General features: G+C 38.1%; 1 protein-coding gene across 1 annotated transcript in view; it reads right to left on the bottom strand.

Annotated features, from left to right (window-relative positions):
- Positions 1 to 21,888, bottom strand: part of LOC132145601 (glucocorticoid-induced transcript 1 protein-like) — a 36,484-nt gene that overhangs the window by 7,892 nt on the left and 6,704 nt on the right. The window contains exons 2-3 of the mRNA XM_059556737.1: positions 9,432 to 9,583; positions 190 to 279 (exon numbers count right to left, since the gene is read on the bottom strand). Coding sequence (XP_059412720.1) covers positions 190 to 279; positions 9,432 to 9,583 — 242 coding nt within the window. The remainder of the gene's footprint in view (positions 1 to 189; positions 280 to 9,431; positions 9,584 to 21,888) is intronic.

The raw sequence follows: 21,888 nt of genomic DNA, 5'->3' as shown, positions 1-21,888 counted from the left end.
AGTGCAGCGCTCATCACTTTCAGGACAGCGAGAGCTCTGTTAATAGCTGTTAGTGTGATTGCACTTCCTTGTTCTCCAAACCCAAGGGGAAACCTACACAGCTGCATGCGCAAGACACACTCTGTATAGTGTTTCACGGTTAAAAGGGAATGTGTTTTCTGCTGTGGGCGTGAGTGCATGTGTGTGTACCTCTTTAAGATGGTCAGAGCTGCCCCAGGACGCCGAGCGCTGGTGTGTGCTCCCTTTCCCTTCGCTCTCCTCACACCAACATCCAGGAGTCTGAAACACAAAGTACATGTCTTTTGACTTTTTGGAGGAGATTCTATTTTCTTTATTTAAAGCTGATTTTAATTTAAATTACTAACTTCTAAACGTTTAATTTCTTCTTATGCACATCAAGGCTTCATTTATTTGAGTAAATACACAGTAAAAAGACTAATATAGTGAAATATTTTTACAATTAAAAATATGCATTTTCTATTTGAATAGATTTTAAAATTTAATTTATTCCTGTGATGCAAAGCCGAATTTTCAGCATCATTACTCCAGTCTTCAGAGTCACATGATGCAAACAGCTGCTTTATATTCTTTGTGTATTATTTGATGAATTGAAAAGTTTATCTGAAATAGAAATGAGAAATGCCCTTATGGTCACCTCAATTTCAAATATCCTGGCTGAATAAAAATATTAATAAAATTGTTTTGAATATTAGTACACCCCATTAACTTTTCTTTATGAATCAGGTTTACCTTTGGCGGTCCCACGGGAAAGTTTTGTCAGATTTAATTAACTTGGTCAGTAAACACTGACACACACTAATAAATCACATTCCTATGCATCCTCCTCCTGACCCACTGTTTCACACCAAGATCACTCACAAAGACTGCTTTGTTTCTGCAATAAACAGTGCCTTAATAAATGGTCATCTACATTCCTTCAAAAACAGCTGAGTAACTCTCTCGGTTACTACAGTAAAGTCAACCGGCTCACGAGCATGTGATGTTTACACCCAGGTATGTGATGTGTTTAGTCAGTCCAACATGCTACACACTGTATAAATGTATAAGAGCACATGAGAGAAGCCCTGATCACAAACCAATGTGATTAGCAGCATATTATTCAAAAGAGGTCCATACAAAAAATAAGCTGATGTCCACTATATTTTCCTGTTTTATTGTCTATTTTGACTTTACAATTGAGTTTGAGCACAATGTGTACTGTTCATAAAGAGTAGCTATAAAGCTTTCTACTACTCGTTATAGACGGTTTAAGAGCTATCAGGGTTGAGTGATCAAACTACATTTCCCATCATTCTTTGCAGCATCATAGAGAATAATAAACACATATAACATATAAAGCATCAAATACAAAGCTCATAATTCTCGAGCCCTAAATAGCTTCTTTGCCACTGGTGAAAAAGTGAGAGAAATAGCTCAATGTGTTAATTTTATTCCAATCAAAATAGTTTTCGTGAACATAATGCAATTGTGACTTCCAAAGTCATAAACAGGGATCATTAGTGGAATTAATAATAATCAATAAGAAATGTTTCTTTAGCAGAAAATGAATGCGGCTTTGTGTCAGATAAAACATAAAATATATATAATATATTAAAAAGAAGAATGAGGAGGGTTGTTAAACGGCAAGACTTTGTTTGTGATAATTTGGAGGGGGTTTTTTAGGGCTCCCTGTGGACCGATAGATGTGGTCAAAGTGTGTATGTGGACATTGTGAAAAACAGGAAATGTATTTTCTAGAGAAAGATGAAAATGACTCTTCTAAGCACAGGCCTATCTGGCCTCTGTGGGACCACTGCTGTGGCCAGAGGTGGATCGAGCCCCGCGTTCATCAGCCAAACAGACGTCAGGCTTCAAAGATGGCCTTTGGAAACAGATCGACACTAGAAGACCAAAGCCAACAGACAGAGCCTCTGAAAACCTTTCTTTTCTTTAAGCTCTTTTAAAGGAATTTAAACACTGTGTCTTCACCAGTGTTATTTTAGCATCACTGATATACTAAAGTATATACATTTTTTCTATATTTTGAATAAGATTTTATTTCTGTATTTTCTTTTTAATTTAAATTTTAACTGTAGTTATTTTGTTGTGATTTTAAATTCTTCTTCTTTTTTTCCCCAATATATATAAAAGAAAATCCTCCTATTACCCACGGCACAAAAATGGTCTACTTACTACATGTGACTAATAACAAATAATGTGTGATTTTGAACAATTCATTTTAATTACATAGGCTACTGTTAAATTTAATTAGATACTTATATTATGCATTATTATATGCATTGTAAATTGTGCGAAATTACAGCATTTAAATGGAAGAGTTCGCCTTACTTTGTCATATAGTGTCTCTCTCAGTGAATGGGAAACGGATTTTACATAGTTTAATAGTTTAGAATGAAATGGAAATTAAATGAAATACAATTAATTGTGTAACCAAAATACTAATAATGCCCAGAAGAAAAAAAAAAAAAAAAAAAAACTAAATGTGTAATTTTTAATTATAAACAAGCCTGAAATACACCGGGACTCTAATTTTGAAATGTTACTATTGCGAAAAAATGCATTCTTACAAGCGTCTAAAACATATGATATAAAGGTCATAAAGTTGTTTTTTCATCCTGGACGAGGGGGGACTGAAGAAAACAATGAGATTTATAAAAAGATTGCCACAGGGACTAATTTTAAAGTACTTTTTTGTTCTTTCTTTTGTTTGACAGCTCCTGGTGTGCAAAACAACAGTGTGAATATACAACAAAATCTCTCCTTGTGCATTTGCAATAGAGAGAAAGCCACACAAGTTGGGAGTAACATGACAGTAGAGTTAAAAGTGGCACAGTTTTCTTATTTGGGTGAAATATCCCTTTAAGAAATAGTGTAGGGATGCAGGTTTCTGGTTACTCCGAGCACAGAGCATCCCAAAGTCACCACTGTTCACCTGATCTGACCGTGTTACTGCAGAGGAAAGCAGCACGAATCACTGTGACAAAGAGGACGAGGGGTTAAACCCAAGACACTGTTCAATAATGGAGTGGGAAAAAATTCAGAATCCCAACAGAGCTGTCGCCCTAATCTATAGTGCCTTTTGTGCAAGCATCAAACTTTAAAGACGAGCTAAAATGAGAGTCGTTTGTAGTTCTTTGACACCGGTGAGGAATAAAAGGTGAGACTTGAGACGGCCTGTCCTGGTAACACCCACGCTCTGGCAAGTGAACAAAATTATCCAACGTCTTTAAACCGACTGGTTATATAATGTATGTATAAAGAACTTCTTGGAACCTTGCATGAAATTTCACACCAAGGAAATATAGTAAGCACAAATATACTTCAGTATCTTTCAGTATCTGTGTGTCAGTAAGCGGAGCAGAGCCGCAGAGAGAGTGTGGCCTCTGTTGCCACGCTGCAGTGAAAACAGGATGTTGTGGGTCATGTGACATGATACAACTCCTCCACTGCTCTCATGACCCACGAGTCCAAATAGACCACATCAGCTGACCTCTGACCTGCACGTGTTAAAAGAGCCATGCTCTGCTCTTCTGTAGCTTTATAGTCCTCTTATAATCTTACTCAAGGATTCTTGCACAAGAAACGTTCAAAGTTTTGCATTCTCATTTTCCACCAGAAGAATGAAGGTCTTTGCTTCTGTATCTTTATATTTCCAATGAGCTTTTAGTTTTACATTTTGCATTTTATTTATTTTATGTGCTTTTACCTTGTTTCAAATATTTAGGATTTATTTTGTTTCAGTTTTAGCACTTCAACTAATTTTCAGCTAGTTGCCAAGATACCTTTTCTAATTTTCATTTATGTTTTTTTAGGTTTTTAAATCCAAAATTTTATTTCAGCTTAATTAAACAGAAACAATTTTAGTAGTTTTAGTGAACAATAGCAACACTGCATCATCTTAAAGTCTTAAAGGAACAGTCCACCTAAAAAAAAAAAAAAAAAAAATCCCTTTGCTGGAGCCACACTATTGGTTCTCATGGGTCATGTGACCGACCACAAAAGGACATGTAAAAATGCAAACGCAAATTAAATTTAAGAGCTATAACAGGGGGAAAGTCTGTTCCTCACACAAAGTGGTCATATGACTCTTACTATACACTCTAAAAAATACACATTACATTTTATATATTTTTTGCAGTAATATCTTTAAAGAGCTTTTTAGCTTTTCAGTTTTTTTCTTTGTGTGAAGAGTATTATTCCACTATAAAGAAACTTTTGTTCAATGACAAGGTTACATAAATTATAATTTTTTTTTCTGTTTAATAGTAGTTTTACAGTATTCACCGCTTTTTGTTGTATAGAACACTAAAGCTTTCTGCGTAGAACATTCTTTGGTTTTGTATAGAATATGACAATGTGTTTGGAACCACATGAAATTGAGGACACGGTGACAAAATCTTCATTTCTAGCCAACTATTCTTAAAAGCACAAATAAAGTTCATACATTAGGCCAATTCACACTGCACTATCAGACAAGACAGTTGACAGATTACAGCATGTCACTTCTCAGACATTTTAAGACTCAACAAACAGAAATTCAACATGCTCAATCGCCAAAAACAAACAAAGAGCAACGGCAACAAATGTAGAGACACTGTGTCTGTTGGCCGTTGTCTGTCAGCGTGGTGTGGACGGGCCTATAGAACAAAGACATTCTGAACAGATGCACAGTGTAGGTGTCTTTCAAAAACTGGGGTAACAGTGGAGGCCGGCAAACATGGGGAACGACATTCCAGCGGGATCTCGTCTTTCTGAACGGTTAATATGACACTTGCTGTATTCTGGAGCACACAATAAGAGGCACGGCAGAGACATTACCTTTAGACACACTGCACTCCCGCAGGTGCCAAATCTCACCTTCAGTGTAGCAGCAGATGGTGGGTGGAACTGTGGGATTGTGGTGATTGTGTTTCGCCTGATACACCTGCTGACATTTGAGGATAAATCAGCACCTGACTGTATGCCAGGTGTGCGTGAGGTACAGCGTGCTCTCAGGAGGGACATGCCATAGTTGCTTTGTACCGAACACCTCAGACTGACTGAAAACGCTTGACCTGCAATGACCTTAAACATGCGGCCAATATGGACTGGCTGATGCCCTGGGACAGGCGTGATAAACGCTCGGGACAGCTGATGGCTTTGTCACACTGCCTGATCAGTCACAATGCAAAGTTATCATTTGCACATGTTTCTACATCATGCCAGTTTGAACAATAAAACATTTTTAAACCCTTTAGGTACAAGACCACACGAAAGATAACTAAATCTGGTACTTTTGTGTCTTATCTTTTCTTTTGTCTGAAAACCACTGACTAGGGTTGTAACGATATACCGTGATATAAACATGAACGATTATCATACTGTGTACATTTGCTTATCTACGGTATTGAGAGAAAATAACAGACACAGAATCTCACCTGTGCCTTGGCAACAACTTTCCATTTAAGGGCCATTCACATATCGCGCCTAAAAACGCTTCGAAAATGCCTTTGGGAACTTGCGCTCCTCAGGCGTCTGCCTTTGCTAAGCAACCATGACCTGCTATCTCCATAAAGACGCGAAAATTTCAGCTATGGATAAACGGATTTGCAGCACTAAAAAATTAATTAAATTAATTTAAAAATGCCAATCCATATACAGCTATGATCAGCTGTTCCTTCATCTTGGCTGAGCTTTCAACGTTGTTACGGAAAAGGTGAGGAAGCTACATGACCTGCGGTGCACTTGCGGCATTCTGAAAAGTTGAGATGTTTTTAACTCGATGAGGTGCGGACGCGCCTGGAAAAAATGAGCGCGTCACGACCGCGTCACGACCGCGTCGCTCTCATTATGAGCGCGCATACCGCCCGCCTACATTTGAAATAACAAACTTGAGCACGATATGTGAACGGACCCTAACTGTTCTCTTGCTCCACCCACACGTACAGCAGAGAAAACATGCCGTTATCTCTAATCTCTTTCCCACGTCAAAATATGAGTTAAAATTGAAACTAGTATGGGAATACTTTTTGTATAGAAAAGACAAATGGTTATTTGTCCTTGAAGGTAGACACAGTTTGCAAAAACTGTGGTCGGAAAGCGGCTGCAAAACGAGGAAACACATCGAACATGTTTACCTATTCAGAACATCATCCTCCCGTGCAGATACAGCTATGTCCCATTTATAATTTAAGGTTAATGCATTATGATTTCTGTGATGCGAAGTGAAGCACAGTTGTGACATAAAATGTGTGATTTGATGGATTGATGATTAAATAAAAACAAAGCTGCAAAATAATGACAAAAGCACAGCTATATACATATAAAGGCTAATCTGTTTGTTTTGCATGTCTCTCTGTGAATGAGTGGCGTTGTGTCTTGTACTACATACACAAGTATGCACTAGCGTGGCTTAAAGTGGTAGGTTTAACAGTATCACTATCACTATCTGAGGATGTGAACACAAACACTGAGAGCCTCACTGAGAGAACAATTAATAATCATTTCATCATTTTATTTGAGAAAACCACTGTCAAAAACAAATACATTAACACTCAAAACTCTTCAATACAACCCGTCCAAATAAAAGTCTGCTTTTAAACTTGAAGAAATTGACAGAAATTACGATTGTACTATAATGTAGCCCCCCTGATTGTTTAATACCGTATACCATGAAACTGTATAACCGTGGTATTATCATATTATCATTCCATGAAAATCTCATACCGTTACAACCCTACTACCGACAACACGCAAATACCGGGCTGAGTTTTCCTTCATGTGTGTTCTTATGCTTGAACAGACAAATATACACAAAATGATGTCAAAATACCCACCTTGGGGAGTATTTCTCATAAACACAGTCAGTATAAGTCAATTTTTTCTTATACTTTTTACGTATACTTTTGAGAATAAAAACATGGTAAGAAGCATATTTTGTTACTTTTTTTATGGAATAACACAATATTGTAATACATTACTTTTAAAAATAACTGTGTACCAGTATATTAGATCTATGCAGTAGGTCTTAAAGTGACAGCAGCCTAATATACCTGCCACTGTCTGTCCTTAATATTGATCAAACAACAAAAAGACAAAAAAATAGAAAGAGATACATTCTCACTGCTATCGACTAAATAACTTTTGTAACTTTTTAATAAGGATAATATACATTTAATTCATATTCATTGTGGTGTTTCTACTGATTGATTTCTGCAATTCAGCTGTGGGTGAAATACCAGAGCCCATGTGTAAGTTTATTAAAGTGTTGGTTACCAGTCTGTGGTTAATGGTTTATTTACTGCCAATAAATGTTTCATGCCAAATGCTAAAGGTAACTACAGTTTACAACTATATACTGCTTTGAAAGTTCCCACACCTTTATACCAATGAAGGGTTTGAAAATAAATTACATACAATATGAACATTACTTTGAAATATTATCGTTTGGTATTAAAAAACACTGTTAGGATTTGCTAAAGACATGCAGTGAAAAAATAGCATTGAAAAGATGTGGACTAAGTTATTTTTGTGGCTGATCTTATTGCATGTGTAGGAGATTCACCATTAAAATCAAAATGTATAAGAGAAGAGTATTTCAATAAATCATGCAGCGTGATTATGAATTAACCCATTTTGTGACTGATGTCCAAAATAAATATACTAAAATGTATTTGAAATTCATTTATTTCATACCAAGTATGCTACAAATACATTTATGCCGTGTTTCCACCGCAGGAACTTTACCCAGGAAATAGGGACTTTGGGCTGGTACTCTGTGTGTTTCCACCGCAGGAACCAGGAACTAAATAAAGTTCCGGGTAAAAAAATGCCCCTCAGAAAGTCGAGGTAGTACTTTTTCAAAGTTCCGGAACTTTCGGGGGCTGGACTTGGGCGCTAAACATGCTGATTGGTTGAGTTCACGCAGCACTGTTTGGGTTCAACCACCATTTATTCGGATCATTTTCAAAATATTACTGTTATTGTGTCATTAAATGTAATTTTAAAAGTATTTCAAGCGAGAATGTAGTTGTTTAAAACCCAAATCTGTGGTTTATTTATAAAGACAGAGCCTATTTAAAAATGTATTAAATTTATTTATATGTTAAAATGAAAATAAAGGCAAATTTATATAATATTTCGTTTCATTGTAATGACTGTATATACACATATCCCTGAATTAAGTACATTTCTGCAGCTGTTATTATGTTTAAATGAAAACGAAAGGAGGCAGTGGTATTTGATATGAATTTAGTTGTTTAAAACTAAAATCTGTGGTTTATTTATAAAGACAAGTCCTATTTAAAAATGTGTTTTTTCGCCGATTTTGGAGAAAGTGAGCTCCACGTGATCAGCAGGAGCTCAGTGCTTATGTATCCGCAGAGAGCAGCCTCACCTCGGCTAGACCTTCTGATGTGTGCCGCTGGCTTTGATGTCTTTTTATTGGTTAAACATAAAATATAATTCATTTTGGGTAAATCTAACAGGTTATCTTTGGTCTGTATTCAATTTATGTTAAATGTTTTATTGTAAATATACAGAGAGGAAAATTGCAGTAGCCATGGTCAGCTGACTGAAGTTATCAAGTACGCTGCTGTTTGCAGATTTACCGGACTTGCGTCGTCGCGGACATCACACTCCCGAGTCGAATGCGCAAAGTCCGAACTACCGAGGATGCACGTCCAAAATCAGCGCACTTTGTATTGAAAAATGCGCACAAACCTATGTCACCAGTCTATTTGCCTAATCTTCCCGGTACTTTACACCGCGGTGGAAACGCAGAAAGCAACAGGTCTGGGGGGAAAAAAGTTCCTGGGAAAAAAAGTTCCTGGTACAAATGTTCCGGGTAATTTCGGTGGAAACGCGGCATTACATGTTTATGTACTTAATACAAATACCATTATACTGTACTTTTAGTATACTAAACTGGTATACTTAAAAGTCTGCTAAATTAGAACAACTTATTTTATACTTAATGCACTTTAATTATGCAGAAGTCCCACTAAAGATGAACAGAAGTATATTTGATTGTGCTAAAGAGTAACTAATGCAAGTATACTTTAGGTACACTTTAAATATCTTGCATTATTCAAAGATCAAACAATCCTGATCAATAGTGACATTAATACATATTCTAGGCTTGTTCAGTGTGCATTGTTTATTTTAATTAAATTAATTTACTACTAGGGGTGGCTGCAATAGTTGTACTAATTTGTACTGCTCTTGGTAGATTGTGATGGTCATTATTGAAATAATCTGGCTGTAGATCAGTAGATCACTGGACTTAGAGATAGAGTTACACAGCACACGCAAAAACCCAGAAGAATGATGGAGCTATAAATGTGGTCAAGCTAACGTTTGCAAACACACCTGAACACACAGGCTTTGAAGCCAGAGAGTAGATTTTGAGCATAGAGGGTGACAGTACCTACCTGTGTGGACTTGTCTTTCATGCACGAGGGGCTGTGCAGGTTGGATTCACGTGGCCACTGCCCTATTAGGTAGGGCCCGGTGATAGCACCCAGAGAGGAAGTCCGTCTGATAGCACCTGTGCTCCGCACCTGTTGTGACTTTGACCTCTCAACTGCCATAAGGAAAAAACAGAAAGAGAAACAGATGGGTGATGAGCAGATGGACTGTGGTTGTGGCAGCCCTAAAGTTATTTCCCCATAAAATACTGAAATGCGATTTTCATGCGTATCACGTCAGTTAAGGTGCTCCTGTGATTAGAAGTATATCTCATATCTCTATATTTTCAAAAAAAATCCAGCCCACTTGCTTCTCAAAACTAGTCCAAAACTAGCCCAATCGCGTTTCCGGGAGATTCCCCGATAAAAATTGCGTCCCGGGGTTAAAATGCAAGTTTTTTGGCAGGGTTGCCTTGGTAAAATTCACATTTTAGGGGCTAAACATTACGTTATTGGTATTGGGGTCTCTTCGACCCGCAGACATGAAAAACAACCGCAGACTTGGAAACACTGGTTGGCCTTTACTACACAGAGCCGTAATTCACAGAAAATCCACACAAAATCGATTCCAAAATCGGAGGAGAGTTGATTTTTAAAGCGATTTTGTGTAGCTTGTTGGTGGACTATGGCTCTGTGTAGTAAATGCCACTCCACCTGAACCAGTGTTGCCAAGTCTGCGGTTGTTTTTCATGTCCGTGGGTTGAAGCGACCCCAATACCAATAAAATCACATTCGATTTTTTGCACAGCCCTACCCCCTGCCCTGCACATTTTGTATGTTTACATAATCAGACACACCCAATTTAGTTCTTGCAGTCTCTACTAATGAGCATATGAGTGGAATCAGGTGTGCAGGGCATACAAAAAATGCAGGGCAGGGGGGCCACCAGGACAGGTTTGGGAAGCACTGATCTAGAGAATATTACAGCAGTGGTTTGATCTTGAGGCAGAGTTGTGGATTATGAGGAGATCTATCAAATGATATAAATATTGTGTGGATGTGTGAAACACCATGTGATTACAGAGCCATAAAACTCGCTAGCGCCAACTAGTGGACGATTTCGGGCCATGAGTTGAACATGCCCACTGAGTTTTGTTCCGATCTACCTCCGTTCACCTTGTCTAATAGACTTTGTAAAAACAGACTTTGTAGAGAAATCCAATTCATAAACTTTAGTGACTATATAAAATTGCTTCGATTGTGCAAGTGATAATTTCTGTGTCAACTGTGCAGCTCGCTAATAGTGCACACGTGATGTGATTTGAAGCCATTAACACATTTTGAGAAAAAGAGAGAGCGCGCGGTTATTCAGTCATGCTGCTTGTGAAATTATGTCTCACAGTAAGTTTTCAAATAACTTTAGGAGTTATTTAATGAAGAAATATGAATTGTACCTCATCTTTAGTAGCGTTGCAATGGATCACAAAACTTTTTTGAATGAAAAAGTTTGAATGATATTATGGGTTTTGAGTCACGGATCTGATAATTTTTTGGATCAGCACAAAAAAAAAAAAAACCTTGGGAAGTGGTGTCCCTGTGATGCATTTGGCGGTTTTCACCAACTGAGGAGTTCCCATACTAAACTGTGATACAACTGGTCAGGATATTCTCGATCGCACACTGGCAGAAGTTCACCAGGATGGCTGAAGAGAGCTGGATCTTCTTTAGTGTCCTAAAGAAGAAGAGGCGCTGGTGGTCTTTGTGGTCCAGGACAGGTCCTCCGAGATGGTGGTTCCCAGGAACTTGAAGCAGGAGACACATTCAACAACCATCCCATTAATGTGGATGGGGTCATGCGTGCTTCCTTTATTCTTTGTGAAGTCCACAATGAGCTCCTTTGTCTTATTGGTGTTAAGGAGCAGGATGTTGTCGGTGCACCATGCGGCCAGGTGCTGAACCTCCTCCCTGTAGGCAGTCTCATCATTGTCACAGATTGCAGTCATGGGTGTAGAGGGAGTAGAGGAATGGGCTCAGCACACAGTCCTGTGGTACGCTGGTGTTGAGTGTTATGGTGGTGGAGCAGGTGTGGCCTAACCTAACATGCTGAGGTCTTTTGGTCAGAAAGTTCCTAATCCAGTTGCAGAGGGAGCTATTAATGTCCAGGTCTCCAAGTTTTGTGGTCAGCTAGGAGGGAATAACAGTGTTAAATCCTGAGCTGAGGTCAACAAACAACATCCGTGCATATGTGTTGTTATTGTCCAAGTGTGTGAGTACTGAGTGCAGCACTGTGCATACTGCATCCTCTGTGCTCCTACTGCTACGGTAGGCAAATTGGTGTGGGTCCAGTGTGGGTGGGAGGCAGTCTTTGAGATGTGCTAGGTCCAGTCACTTAAAGCACATGACAATATGTGTGAGTGCTACCAGGCGGTAGTCATTCAGGCATGTCGGGGAGGAGTGTTTTGGCACTGGCACAATAGATGTGGACTAAAAGCATGATGGCACAGTTGCTTGGGTGAGGGACAGGTTGAAAATGTCTGTGAAGAACCCTGTAAGCTGCTCTGCACATGCCCTAAGCACACATCCAGGAATGCCGTCTGGGCCAGCAGCTTTGTGTGTGTTGATCCAGTTCAGTGTAGACGTCTGTGGAGGTGAGTTTCAGGGGTTAGTGGTCTGCTGAGAGTGTGATCTTGGTGGCCGTCTCTTTGCTGTCACTGTTGAAGTGAGCATAAAAGTAATTTAGCTTGTTAAGGAAGGAGACTTCTTTGAACGCTGGAGTGGAGTTGCTTGGCTTGTAGTCACTGATGACCTGGATGCCCTGCCACATGCGTAGGGGGTTAGAGTTTGAAAACTGGATTTGCTGTAGGCCTGAGCATCATCTGATCTTTCAGCAGGAGTCGCACCTCCTTGTTCATCCATGGCTTCTGATTAGGGTATGCTGAGATCTGTTTCTTTGTTGTAACACTGTCAATGGTGGTGTTGATGTAATCCAGTACAGAGGAGGTAATGATATCAATGTCCGTGTGAGAGCCACAGGCAGCCTGAGAAGCAAACATACTCCAATCCGTGTATTGAAACCTGTCCTGAACTAAAGAGTCTGCTCCAATTGGCCACACTTTGATGGTCCTCACTCATGGCTTCACACGGTTGATGAGGGGTGTATACTTAGGGGTGAGAAACAAAGAAAGGTGATAAGACTGTCCCAGGTGGGGGAGGGGGGTCGCGATGTAAGCTCCATCAATGTCTGTGTAAACATGATCCAAAGTTTTGTCTCCACTAGTGTGGAATTTAGTGAGCACTGTCTCTAAGTTGGAGTGATTAAAATCACCTGCGACAATAAAAGCAGTTGCCAGGTGAGCAGTCTGTCATTTACTAATGGTCGCATGCAGTTCGTTTATAGAAAGCTTGGCATTAGCATCCGGTTGAATATAGGCTGCAGTTATAATGGTGGATGTCCACTCTCGTGGCAGATAAAAAAAATCTACACTTAATCATGAGATACTCTAGGTTAGCTAAGCAGTGTCTCCCATGTGATTATATCATCTGTGATTTTTTTTGTGTAGCTTGTCAGAGAACTACAGCTCTGTGTGCTAAATGCTGCTCCATCTGAAAGCAGGTGATGGAGATTTACTACTAATCACAGAACCGGCTTTACTGTTGAGATGTGCATAACAATTGCACTCGATTAATTACGCAGCCCTAATTTCACCCGCACCATACAGAGACATACACACCATACACGTGCCAAACCTTGCACGGCAGACACGTCATCAGCTTGAGATCAAACTTTTTAGAGACCGCCGATTAAACATCCCAAAGCGATTATTGGCCGATTGTGATCAGTAGCCAATCAATCTGAGCAACTTTTATGTCTTAAAATGCTGTCTAGAAAGGTACTATGTAACAATAACTTATCAGCCCACTCAGCTCATAGCCCATCTACCGTAGAGTTAGACACGCTATGGATGCGTGTTATCTTGTTTGCGCTTGGTGTTTAAGCAGAACATCAGTCATTGAAACACCTGATAAAAATACCTCATGCACATCCCTCAGCCCACAAAGATGGAGGAATAAGATGAATTGGGTCAAGGGCATGCAAACTTATCTAATTATTGACAGTCAGAGCGTGACACTTGCCTACAGCGAGGATGACAATATTTACACATCTCTATGGCACTATGAATACATCATCAGATCCATGGATCACCTTTATGGCTTTCAGAAGACAAACTCAGGTATGTGTACACAAGGCAGATGCAGGCAAACTGCTCAGGTTTTTATTAAAAGTAAGGAAAGTAAAAGCAATGGCTCGGTGTTAAGTTCAAGAGGAATGTAGAAGTTTTAAGCCCTCCTGAAAAGATATATTAAAATTCACCAATACACATATTAGTTGACATTTCTAACAGTGGTTAAATGACTAGCTGACCATCAAGATCAATCTCCATCAACCCCATCAAAAACTTGAGTATTTACATGCTGGACCACCATCTAGACTAACACCAATCAGCATAATCCAGCCTGGACAAGCATGAATACTGACCAACTGGTGAATGTCCTTTGAGCTGTTGACCTGCAACTTCTAGTCCTGTGAATCATATCAAAAAGCAATAACCACGTAACTGACTAGTCAGTCACCCTGTTTCATTCCTATCAACCATATTCACTACTAAAATGTGAATCCTTTAATGGTTAACAGTATGGCAGTGCTGGCCAAACAGTTAGACTAGCACAAAACAGGCTGAAACAGCATGGGAATTCAGGTTTAATTAATCCAACTGGTTAACTTTGCATCCTTGTCCTGTTCTAGTTCTAGTTTGGGGAATCATCTTGAATTTCATCATGCTTGTTTGCTTCAGTCCAACCCCACTACCAGTAAACTCCCTAGTCAACCAAGTAGTTGGCTGCTGGATGACTAGTTGGCTGTCCAATCAGTTGGCCATCCCATCTCAAAAGAACATTTGGCTTTTTATCTGTTTCTATACAACCAACACTGATAAACTAGTCTGTTGTTGGAGGAATAGTTGGCCAGCTTGTCCCAAACTAGCAAATTTTGGCTGATCAAGCTGACTAACACTAACCAGAATAACCTAGAGTACAATGGATATTCAGGATGAATCCAGAACATCAGTAACTATCTGCATTCTTGACCTGTTGACCAGCAACTTCCAGTCTGGTCCTCTCAAAAGAGCAATTTAGCATCTTATATCATGCTTATGTGCATCTATGCAACCTCTCCCCACACACTAAAAATGACTTTTGACCAAAGTATGTTAAAGAGTGAACTCAGTACATTAAATGTGTGATTACGCTGTGACCCAAGCGACTGCTTATTTTACAGCTACAGTGTCGGTTCACACAATAGGCTGTTTTAAGCCAGATGACACCTCACTTAGTTGCAGGTTGCCAAAAGCTGTTCACACCTCCCTCAATTATATTATCATCGCCCATGTGTTTGCATGGTGTGAAGCCCACATCAGACGAGCAAAGCAAGCATCAAGTGAAACCAACAGTAATAAAGAAACTGAGAGGAGAATAAAGGAGATGAGAGATCCAAGTTAGCTGATGAGTAAATGTCAGAGTAAGCGGGCAAAACATAGACCACGTGTTCTCAAATCTACGGTGTAAATAATTAGATACAAGGTACTAAAGTGGGATACACAGAATGAGATTACGACTAAAAGACAAATGCGTTTATGAGAGACGCTGTGGACACAGAGAATGTCCTGTTGCTATGGTGATAAACAGAGTCTTTTCGGAGCAAAGCTAATGGATTACAGTCCATTCCAGAAGAACATATTTAGACTTGGCCCTTATCTCACTCTGTGCTTTTTAGGAAGTACCTAACTAGAGACCGAGTCACTGGAAAATGTAGGTTAACTCCTTATGATGTCCTGTCGAGCTACAAAATAAAGGGACTTCAACAGCAAACTGAATATGTTTAGTAACTTTAAAACCAGTACTTGTCACAAAGTGCATTGTTATAAAGAAGACGTTCATTCAGAAAATCATATGGCAAGGCCTTTTAACTTCTTCCAGTAGTAACTCATAAATATGATTTTAGACCTGCATTTTATGTTATGAATTGATCTGATTTTCATGACATGCATTCATTTAAATGTACATTAAAGGACATTTTAGGATATCATTGGTTAAAGAAATATTAACCTAACAAACAAGAATCCATTGACAATTATGCACTTACAATAGAAGAAATTCTAAAAATGTTTGCTTTTATACAAATATTGCTCAAAATAATTTTTTGACAGGGCTTAAAATGTATTTAACTAAGATTATATAATGTAATAATGTTTATTACTGCTATTAATTTACAGTACTACAACGTGTTATCAGTCATCTTAGTACTGAATACTTTTGAAAAGAGGAAATATCTCTCTGTTCAGATGTGATGTGATAGGAAAATCTAAAGAGAGGGAGTGAGTGACAGATAGCAGGTTAAGTAAGTTGTAAAACAAGCTTATGCTGAGTTACTGCATCAACATTTGGCTCTGACATCTGGACTCAGGCCAGACATAGCAGTGAAATCACAAGATCTGTTATAGATCTAAAAACAACTTCACTGCAGACTGTTAACAGAGGTATCGGTCCGTAAAACATTTAAAACATTAAAACATTTTAATTATAAAGTTTAAATGACAAAATACTGTAATTTCAAATGATTTTCAGTAATGTTCAAATGGTATGACATCAAATGTATTGATTACTTTAGCCTGACCAGCTAAACAAAACTACTAGAAGTTGCTACAACAAACAAAATGCTTATTGAAACAGGAAGTTGGGGTGAGATCGTTTTTTTCTTTTTAGCCTTTGGTTTATGGCCGAAAAACTTGGCTTGCTACTAAGTGGCACTTTACTGTACAAAGATTCTGAATTTGACACTTTTAATTATTTTCAATGTGCATGTTCTAGGAATGTTCAGAATCATTTAAGGGATAGTTGATCTGTCATCATTTACTCACCCTTATGTGTTTATTTCTGAGTAGATTTTATATTAGTGCATGGCCCTCAACAACCTAAAAAGGCTCATTTGTACTACACATTAGCTTTGTGTCATATTGTGTCACAGCTTCCACCTGTAATTACTGTTAAAAAACTCTTTTTAAACAAAACTGTGCAATGCATTAGAAATGCGCACTATAAAGCCTAAAGCTTTAAGCAGTAAGACTGGTGTGGCCCTCAGCATTAATTCACTAAAACAAATGCTTATTCTTATCCTACGCTAGCTATGCTTATTTGCATGTCAAGCTGGTATTGTGGCCGAGGCTGACTTGGTGTGTGGTTTGCTTTGCCCAAATGTTGCTCAGTGAGTGTGGAAGGCATTTGCTCATGGAGGCCTGGCACTGGACTGCTTCCTCTCGGCCTGTTTTACAGTTTCCTGAGAGCAGATGGAAAGAGGCAGGGCAGGTTTATGCCAAGAAGCGTTTCAGGAGAGCACACTGACACCCCCACAGCAGGACAGGCACGACAGATTGAGAGATGGAAAGAGAAATATCTTCACATCATTTTTCCCTCTTGACTCCTTTAGAGCTGCAGCTAACTGACAATTTTCAAACCAATTAATCTATTATTTCTTTGATTAATCAATGAAACTGTTTTTTTATTATTATTCTTAAATTCATAGCAACTGCACCAAATTGCATATTCTAGCTCAGTTTTTCCCTTTTTGAATATGAGCTCCATATTCTCCTATATGAGCCTTAAAAATCTGATGTATCAAATATGATACTCAACATTTTTAAACGTTTAATTTTTACTTTTTTAAACGTTTAATAAATTGTTCCATTAATTTTTTTCTGACTTTAATTTTATGTTTTACAGGGATAAAATAAAGTGATGACACAGCACAAAGTATTTCATGTTGTTGATTATTGTGATTATGAATTATTATCATCTTATCCATTAGCCGGTTTCTGAAAGCTGTGAGAGTGATAAACGGAGCGGCACAGTAAATGCCGTTAGTAAATGTGTAAGAGGTGACATTCAGTAAAATACTGTGCTTGCAAACCGAGAGAGAGCATGTGTGGGTGGACGAACACTGAAATGTATGTTGTTTTTCACACAATCACATTTTGACAAACATCATCTCAATACAGCCAGTTTGATTCGGAGCTGTGAATAAGGTCATATTAGACGAGGGACAGGTGGTTTAGCTCACTGCACGGTGGAGAAATAAAACGATGCAGAATTGCAGCCTGCAGGTTATGATGTCTTCACATGTCTGGAATTCTTTTATGGCATTAATATGATTTAATGGGAATTGATGATCGCTGCTCCTGGCATTGGTTACTGTGGGTAAAGTGGGGTGAGCAAACTTTATTCAGCGGGATATAAAGCATTAGTCTGACAGCCAAGGAAAAGGAAGTGCAAGCCACATCATGAACACTGAATATGTTGAAGTTTAAGGCTTTCAGAGGTAAATACAGTCCATGCTGGGAGTCGATTTGCAAAACACAGACGCTATTGTATGACATCCATCAGCACAGTCGGAGTACTGTTGGGCTGAGCGAAGCATTTCACACATGGAAACAAAAACGAAGCGCGAGGCAGGGGGACATGCAAATGTGAACTTTTCCCCTCCAAACGCTTGAGTGTTTGTTCGCTGCTCTCAAACGAACTCACCCGCACTCGTCACATTCTGAATCACAACAACATCACCACAGTATTCAGACAACCCTCAGTCACTCAGATCATATATATAACTCAGTAGTAGAGCCCGACCGATATGGATTTTTGGGGGCCGATGCCGATATTAACTCGAAAAGAGCCGATTTATAAGCCGATATTTTGATTTTAAAAATAATCTGGATATTAGACCCAATTCCTATAAACTGCACTTACACAACATTCAATAGCAAAATATCTGCCTGTTCTATGTATGTGGGCTGTATAAACCATTTTCCAGAATGGATTATGTTAAAAAAAAAGCCTTAGATTACAGTCTCAATGACTAAACAATTGCACATCAAAAGTATATATTTTTAAATGATCAAAAAACAGTCTGGTTTTAAACATTTAACACTTTTACTTTCTTTCAGTTGAAGCTGGTTTTAACAGTCTGTGTGTTTACTGTAAATAAATTATAATACTAAAGTTAAAGTATTTGCAGAAGTAGTCCCACACTTTGCTGCTACAGCATTCACCTTTTTCAGCCATCTGTAGGCAGAAAGAGAGACGGAGAAAGAATAAGCATGTGTATTAATAATATCACCATGTATCATTACTCATGTCATCATTAGAATTATAATAATAATAAACTGGGATCTCCTACATAGGCAAAATTGAGAAATATATATATATATTTTTATTTGTCAAGCAATAGTTATTACCTACTTATATTTAACAATATTATTTCAACATTTTCCTGTTATGTCTGTAAAGCTGCTTTGAAACAATATGTAAAAAAAAAAGCGCTTGTTCAGCTCACATTTATTTACATGTCCCCTCTGGTTTAATCATTTCTGACGCACCTACTGTAGTTACTGTAACTACACTATATTTGCTCTCACAGACACATTCACAACAGACCCGTATATCTTCTCCTCTTCTCTTTGTGCAGTCTGAATCAAAACATCGTCTTGCCTACTATTACCGGAAGATTACGGAATCAATTCGAAGTTGAATGGTTAACGTTAGTGTCATGAACACACCACTGTCAATTTTGAGAAGAACCACCTTCAAACAAATTAATAGCAAGCATTTAAGGGGCCTGCTAAAAAGGAAGGTATATTAGCGTTAGAGTAACGTAACCAGCCTGAATTCACCAAATTGTTCTCAGGACCTGAGGGTAGCCTCTTCTTCCTTGCTTCTCTCTTAATTCTCATCAGCAGGACTAGTGCTATCGTTCGCTTCTTACAACGGGACAGATACATGTTGGCTGCTGACCGAAAGGAGGAACAACAGACTATGAAAGAGCTCCCGCTAAAACGTTTTTAAAACTCCGCCTACGCCATAGCGCAGCGCAAATCGCGTTGTATCTGAAGGGCAACGCTGAACCCTGCGGCAAGCGCCGTGCATACCGCGTCCTGTGTGAAAGGCCCAATTACGCGGTCATTATGTGGGAAACACACCGCAATAGAATAAGAATAAGTTCAACGCACTATTAACCTATTAACGTTCGCGCTCTTCCACTGATAAACATGGTATTAGCTTTGTGGCTAATCTAATATAGCAATGCATTAGCGGCTGTAAGTGATGTTACAGAATATTTAGAAGTGATAATGATAGGACCGTTAGCTAGAACTACCACACAGTTTTTATATACAGGGTATGAACTAAATCTACAATCATTTCACATGACGAACGACAGACTCACCGTCAAAACAGTACATCTCCGTGGCTTGGCTGATCGCTTTCTTCTGTAGTGAATTTCTGGCGCTGTTGTTAACTCTGGAGTTGCAGAGCTCCCTCTGGTGGGCACACTATGCAACACTCATAACATGAATGAAGCATGAGACTCTGTTTCTCATGTTTCATCGGCCGTTATAAATGCCGATGCCGATTTAAATGCAATTAGCTTATATCGGCCGATAATATCGGCCGGCCGATATATCGGTCGGGCTCTACTCAGTAGGAAACATTTAGGATTCTGCACTATTTCTTGGTCAGTCTAATAAGAAAATAGGTCAAGTTGATCATCCAAACTTTGTAGAGATTGTCAGATTTTATTCTTCCACAGAAGTTCAAGATGCTTGTTGGATCATCCCATATCATGCAGGAGAACATGAACATTAGGTTTTAAACAAAACTGCTCATTAAACATTAAAGCCATTAAAAGCAAAAGTAAAATACTTAAACATCTTTAAAAAATTGTAATTCTGATAATATAATTTGTATCTAAAAGGTATTTTAAATGTCAAATTTATCAATATTATTGCAAACGATCACTTATTTTATAGATTTTTTTAACTTTATAAGACTTTATACAGTCAAACCAAAAATTATTCAGACACCAGGTACAATTTTTATAACCACCATATTATATATATATTTTTTTTACTAGTGATGGCTAGTGAATACATTTTGGTTTGACTGTATGTAATACATATTGTGGATATGCATTACCCACTGAATATTGTTCATAACGTAAAGTCTACAAAAAACGGCGAATTTCATTTGCAATACTTTTTATCTTTTAGTTTCAGAGGCAATTAAATGGTTAGTTCACCCGAGAATGAAAATTTGTCCATCTTCTACTCATCCTCGAAGCATACTAGGTGAGGTTCTTTCAGAATAATCCAATCGAAGTTATATTAAAAATTTTCCTTACTGTAATGTTTTATTACATATGCACGCACTTTATTTCACGTCTTCTGAACAGTTGACAACAAACACCTATTTACACCCATTGAAAGGCTTGGAAGAGCAAGGATATTTTTTATATAACTCTGGATTCTTCTGAAAGAAGAAAGTCACACACAACTAGGATGATTCGCGGGTGAGTAGAAGATGGACAAATTTTCATTTTTGGGTGAACTAACCCTTTAGAGCATTGGAACAACTAATGGGTTGTACTGCATTTGCAATACAAGATTATAGTCCTCAGCAAAACTGGAGTCAGAGCTTGCAGCTGTTGAGAGTTTTTTTTATATTCCAGCTACTATATTTCAGTAAAATAAAGTGAAAAAGTGAAAGTGGAAAAAAAATTATAAACTAACCAATGTAACAATACTGACAAATTGTGTGTCTTAGGTGTCCAAATACCTTTTGTGAAAAATTTAATTCCATGTTTAGATATTTCTGTTGTTGCAGTGCCTTTGAAAAAAAACATCATACAATATAAATACAATGTAAGGTTTATGATTAAGGTTCTACATATTTCTGTGAATATAATGATAAAATAATTCCATAAAATCAGTCATATCTCTACAATATGGTAGAAACTGTGTGAGGCAGCTGTACTAAAATTAAATATGCTAAAAGTAGGAAACAAGTCTTTTCTGATGACACTGCATGCTTTATGGTGCAAAAACACTTATATTCCAGAAATAGCCTTTATTTAATAATGAATGCAAATAAGAAGTGAAGTGAGGGCAAGAGGCAAATGTGGAAAAGCCTGAAGCAAGAGATATTTTCAGACTGAACTACAACCCGAATTCCGGAAAAGTTGGGACGTTTTTTAAATTTTAATAAAATGAAAACTAAAGGAATTTCAAATCACATGAGCCAATATTTTATTCACAATAGAACATAGATAACGTAGCAAATGATTAAACTGAGAAATTTTACACTTTTATCCACTTAATTAGCTCATTTAAAATTTAATGCCTGCTACAGGTCTCAAAAAAGTTGGCACGGGGGCAACAAATGGCTAAAAAAGCAAGCAGTTTTGAAAAGATTCAGCTGGGAGAACATTTAGTGATTAATTAAGTTAATTGATATCAGGTCTGTAACATGATTAGCTATAAAAGCTTTGTCTTAGAGAAGCAGAGTCTCTCAGAAGTAAAGATGGGCAGAGGCTCTCCAATCT

This window comes from Carassius carassius, chromosome 8, assembly GCF_963082965.1.
Source record: "Carassius carassius chromosome 8, fCarCar2.1, whole genome shotgun sequence".
NCBI lineage: Eukaryota > Metazoa > Chordata > Actinopteri > Cypriniformes > Cyprinidae > Carassius > Carassius carassius.
The sequence above is the reverse complement of the archived record's forward strand: the minus strand, read 5'-3'. Positions and strand labels throughout refer to the sequence as shown.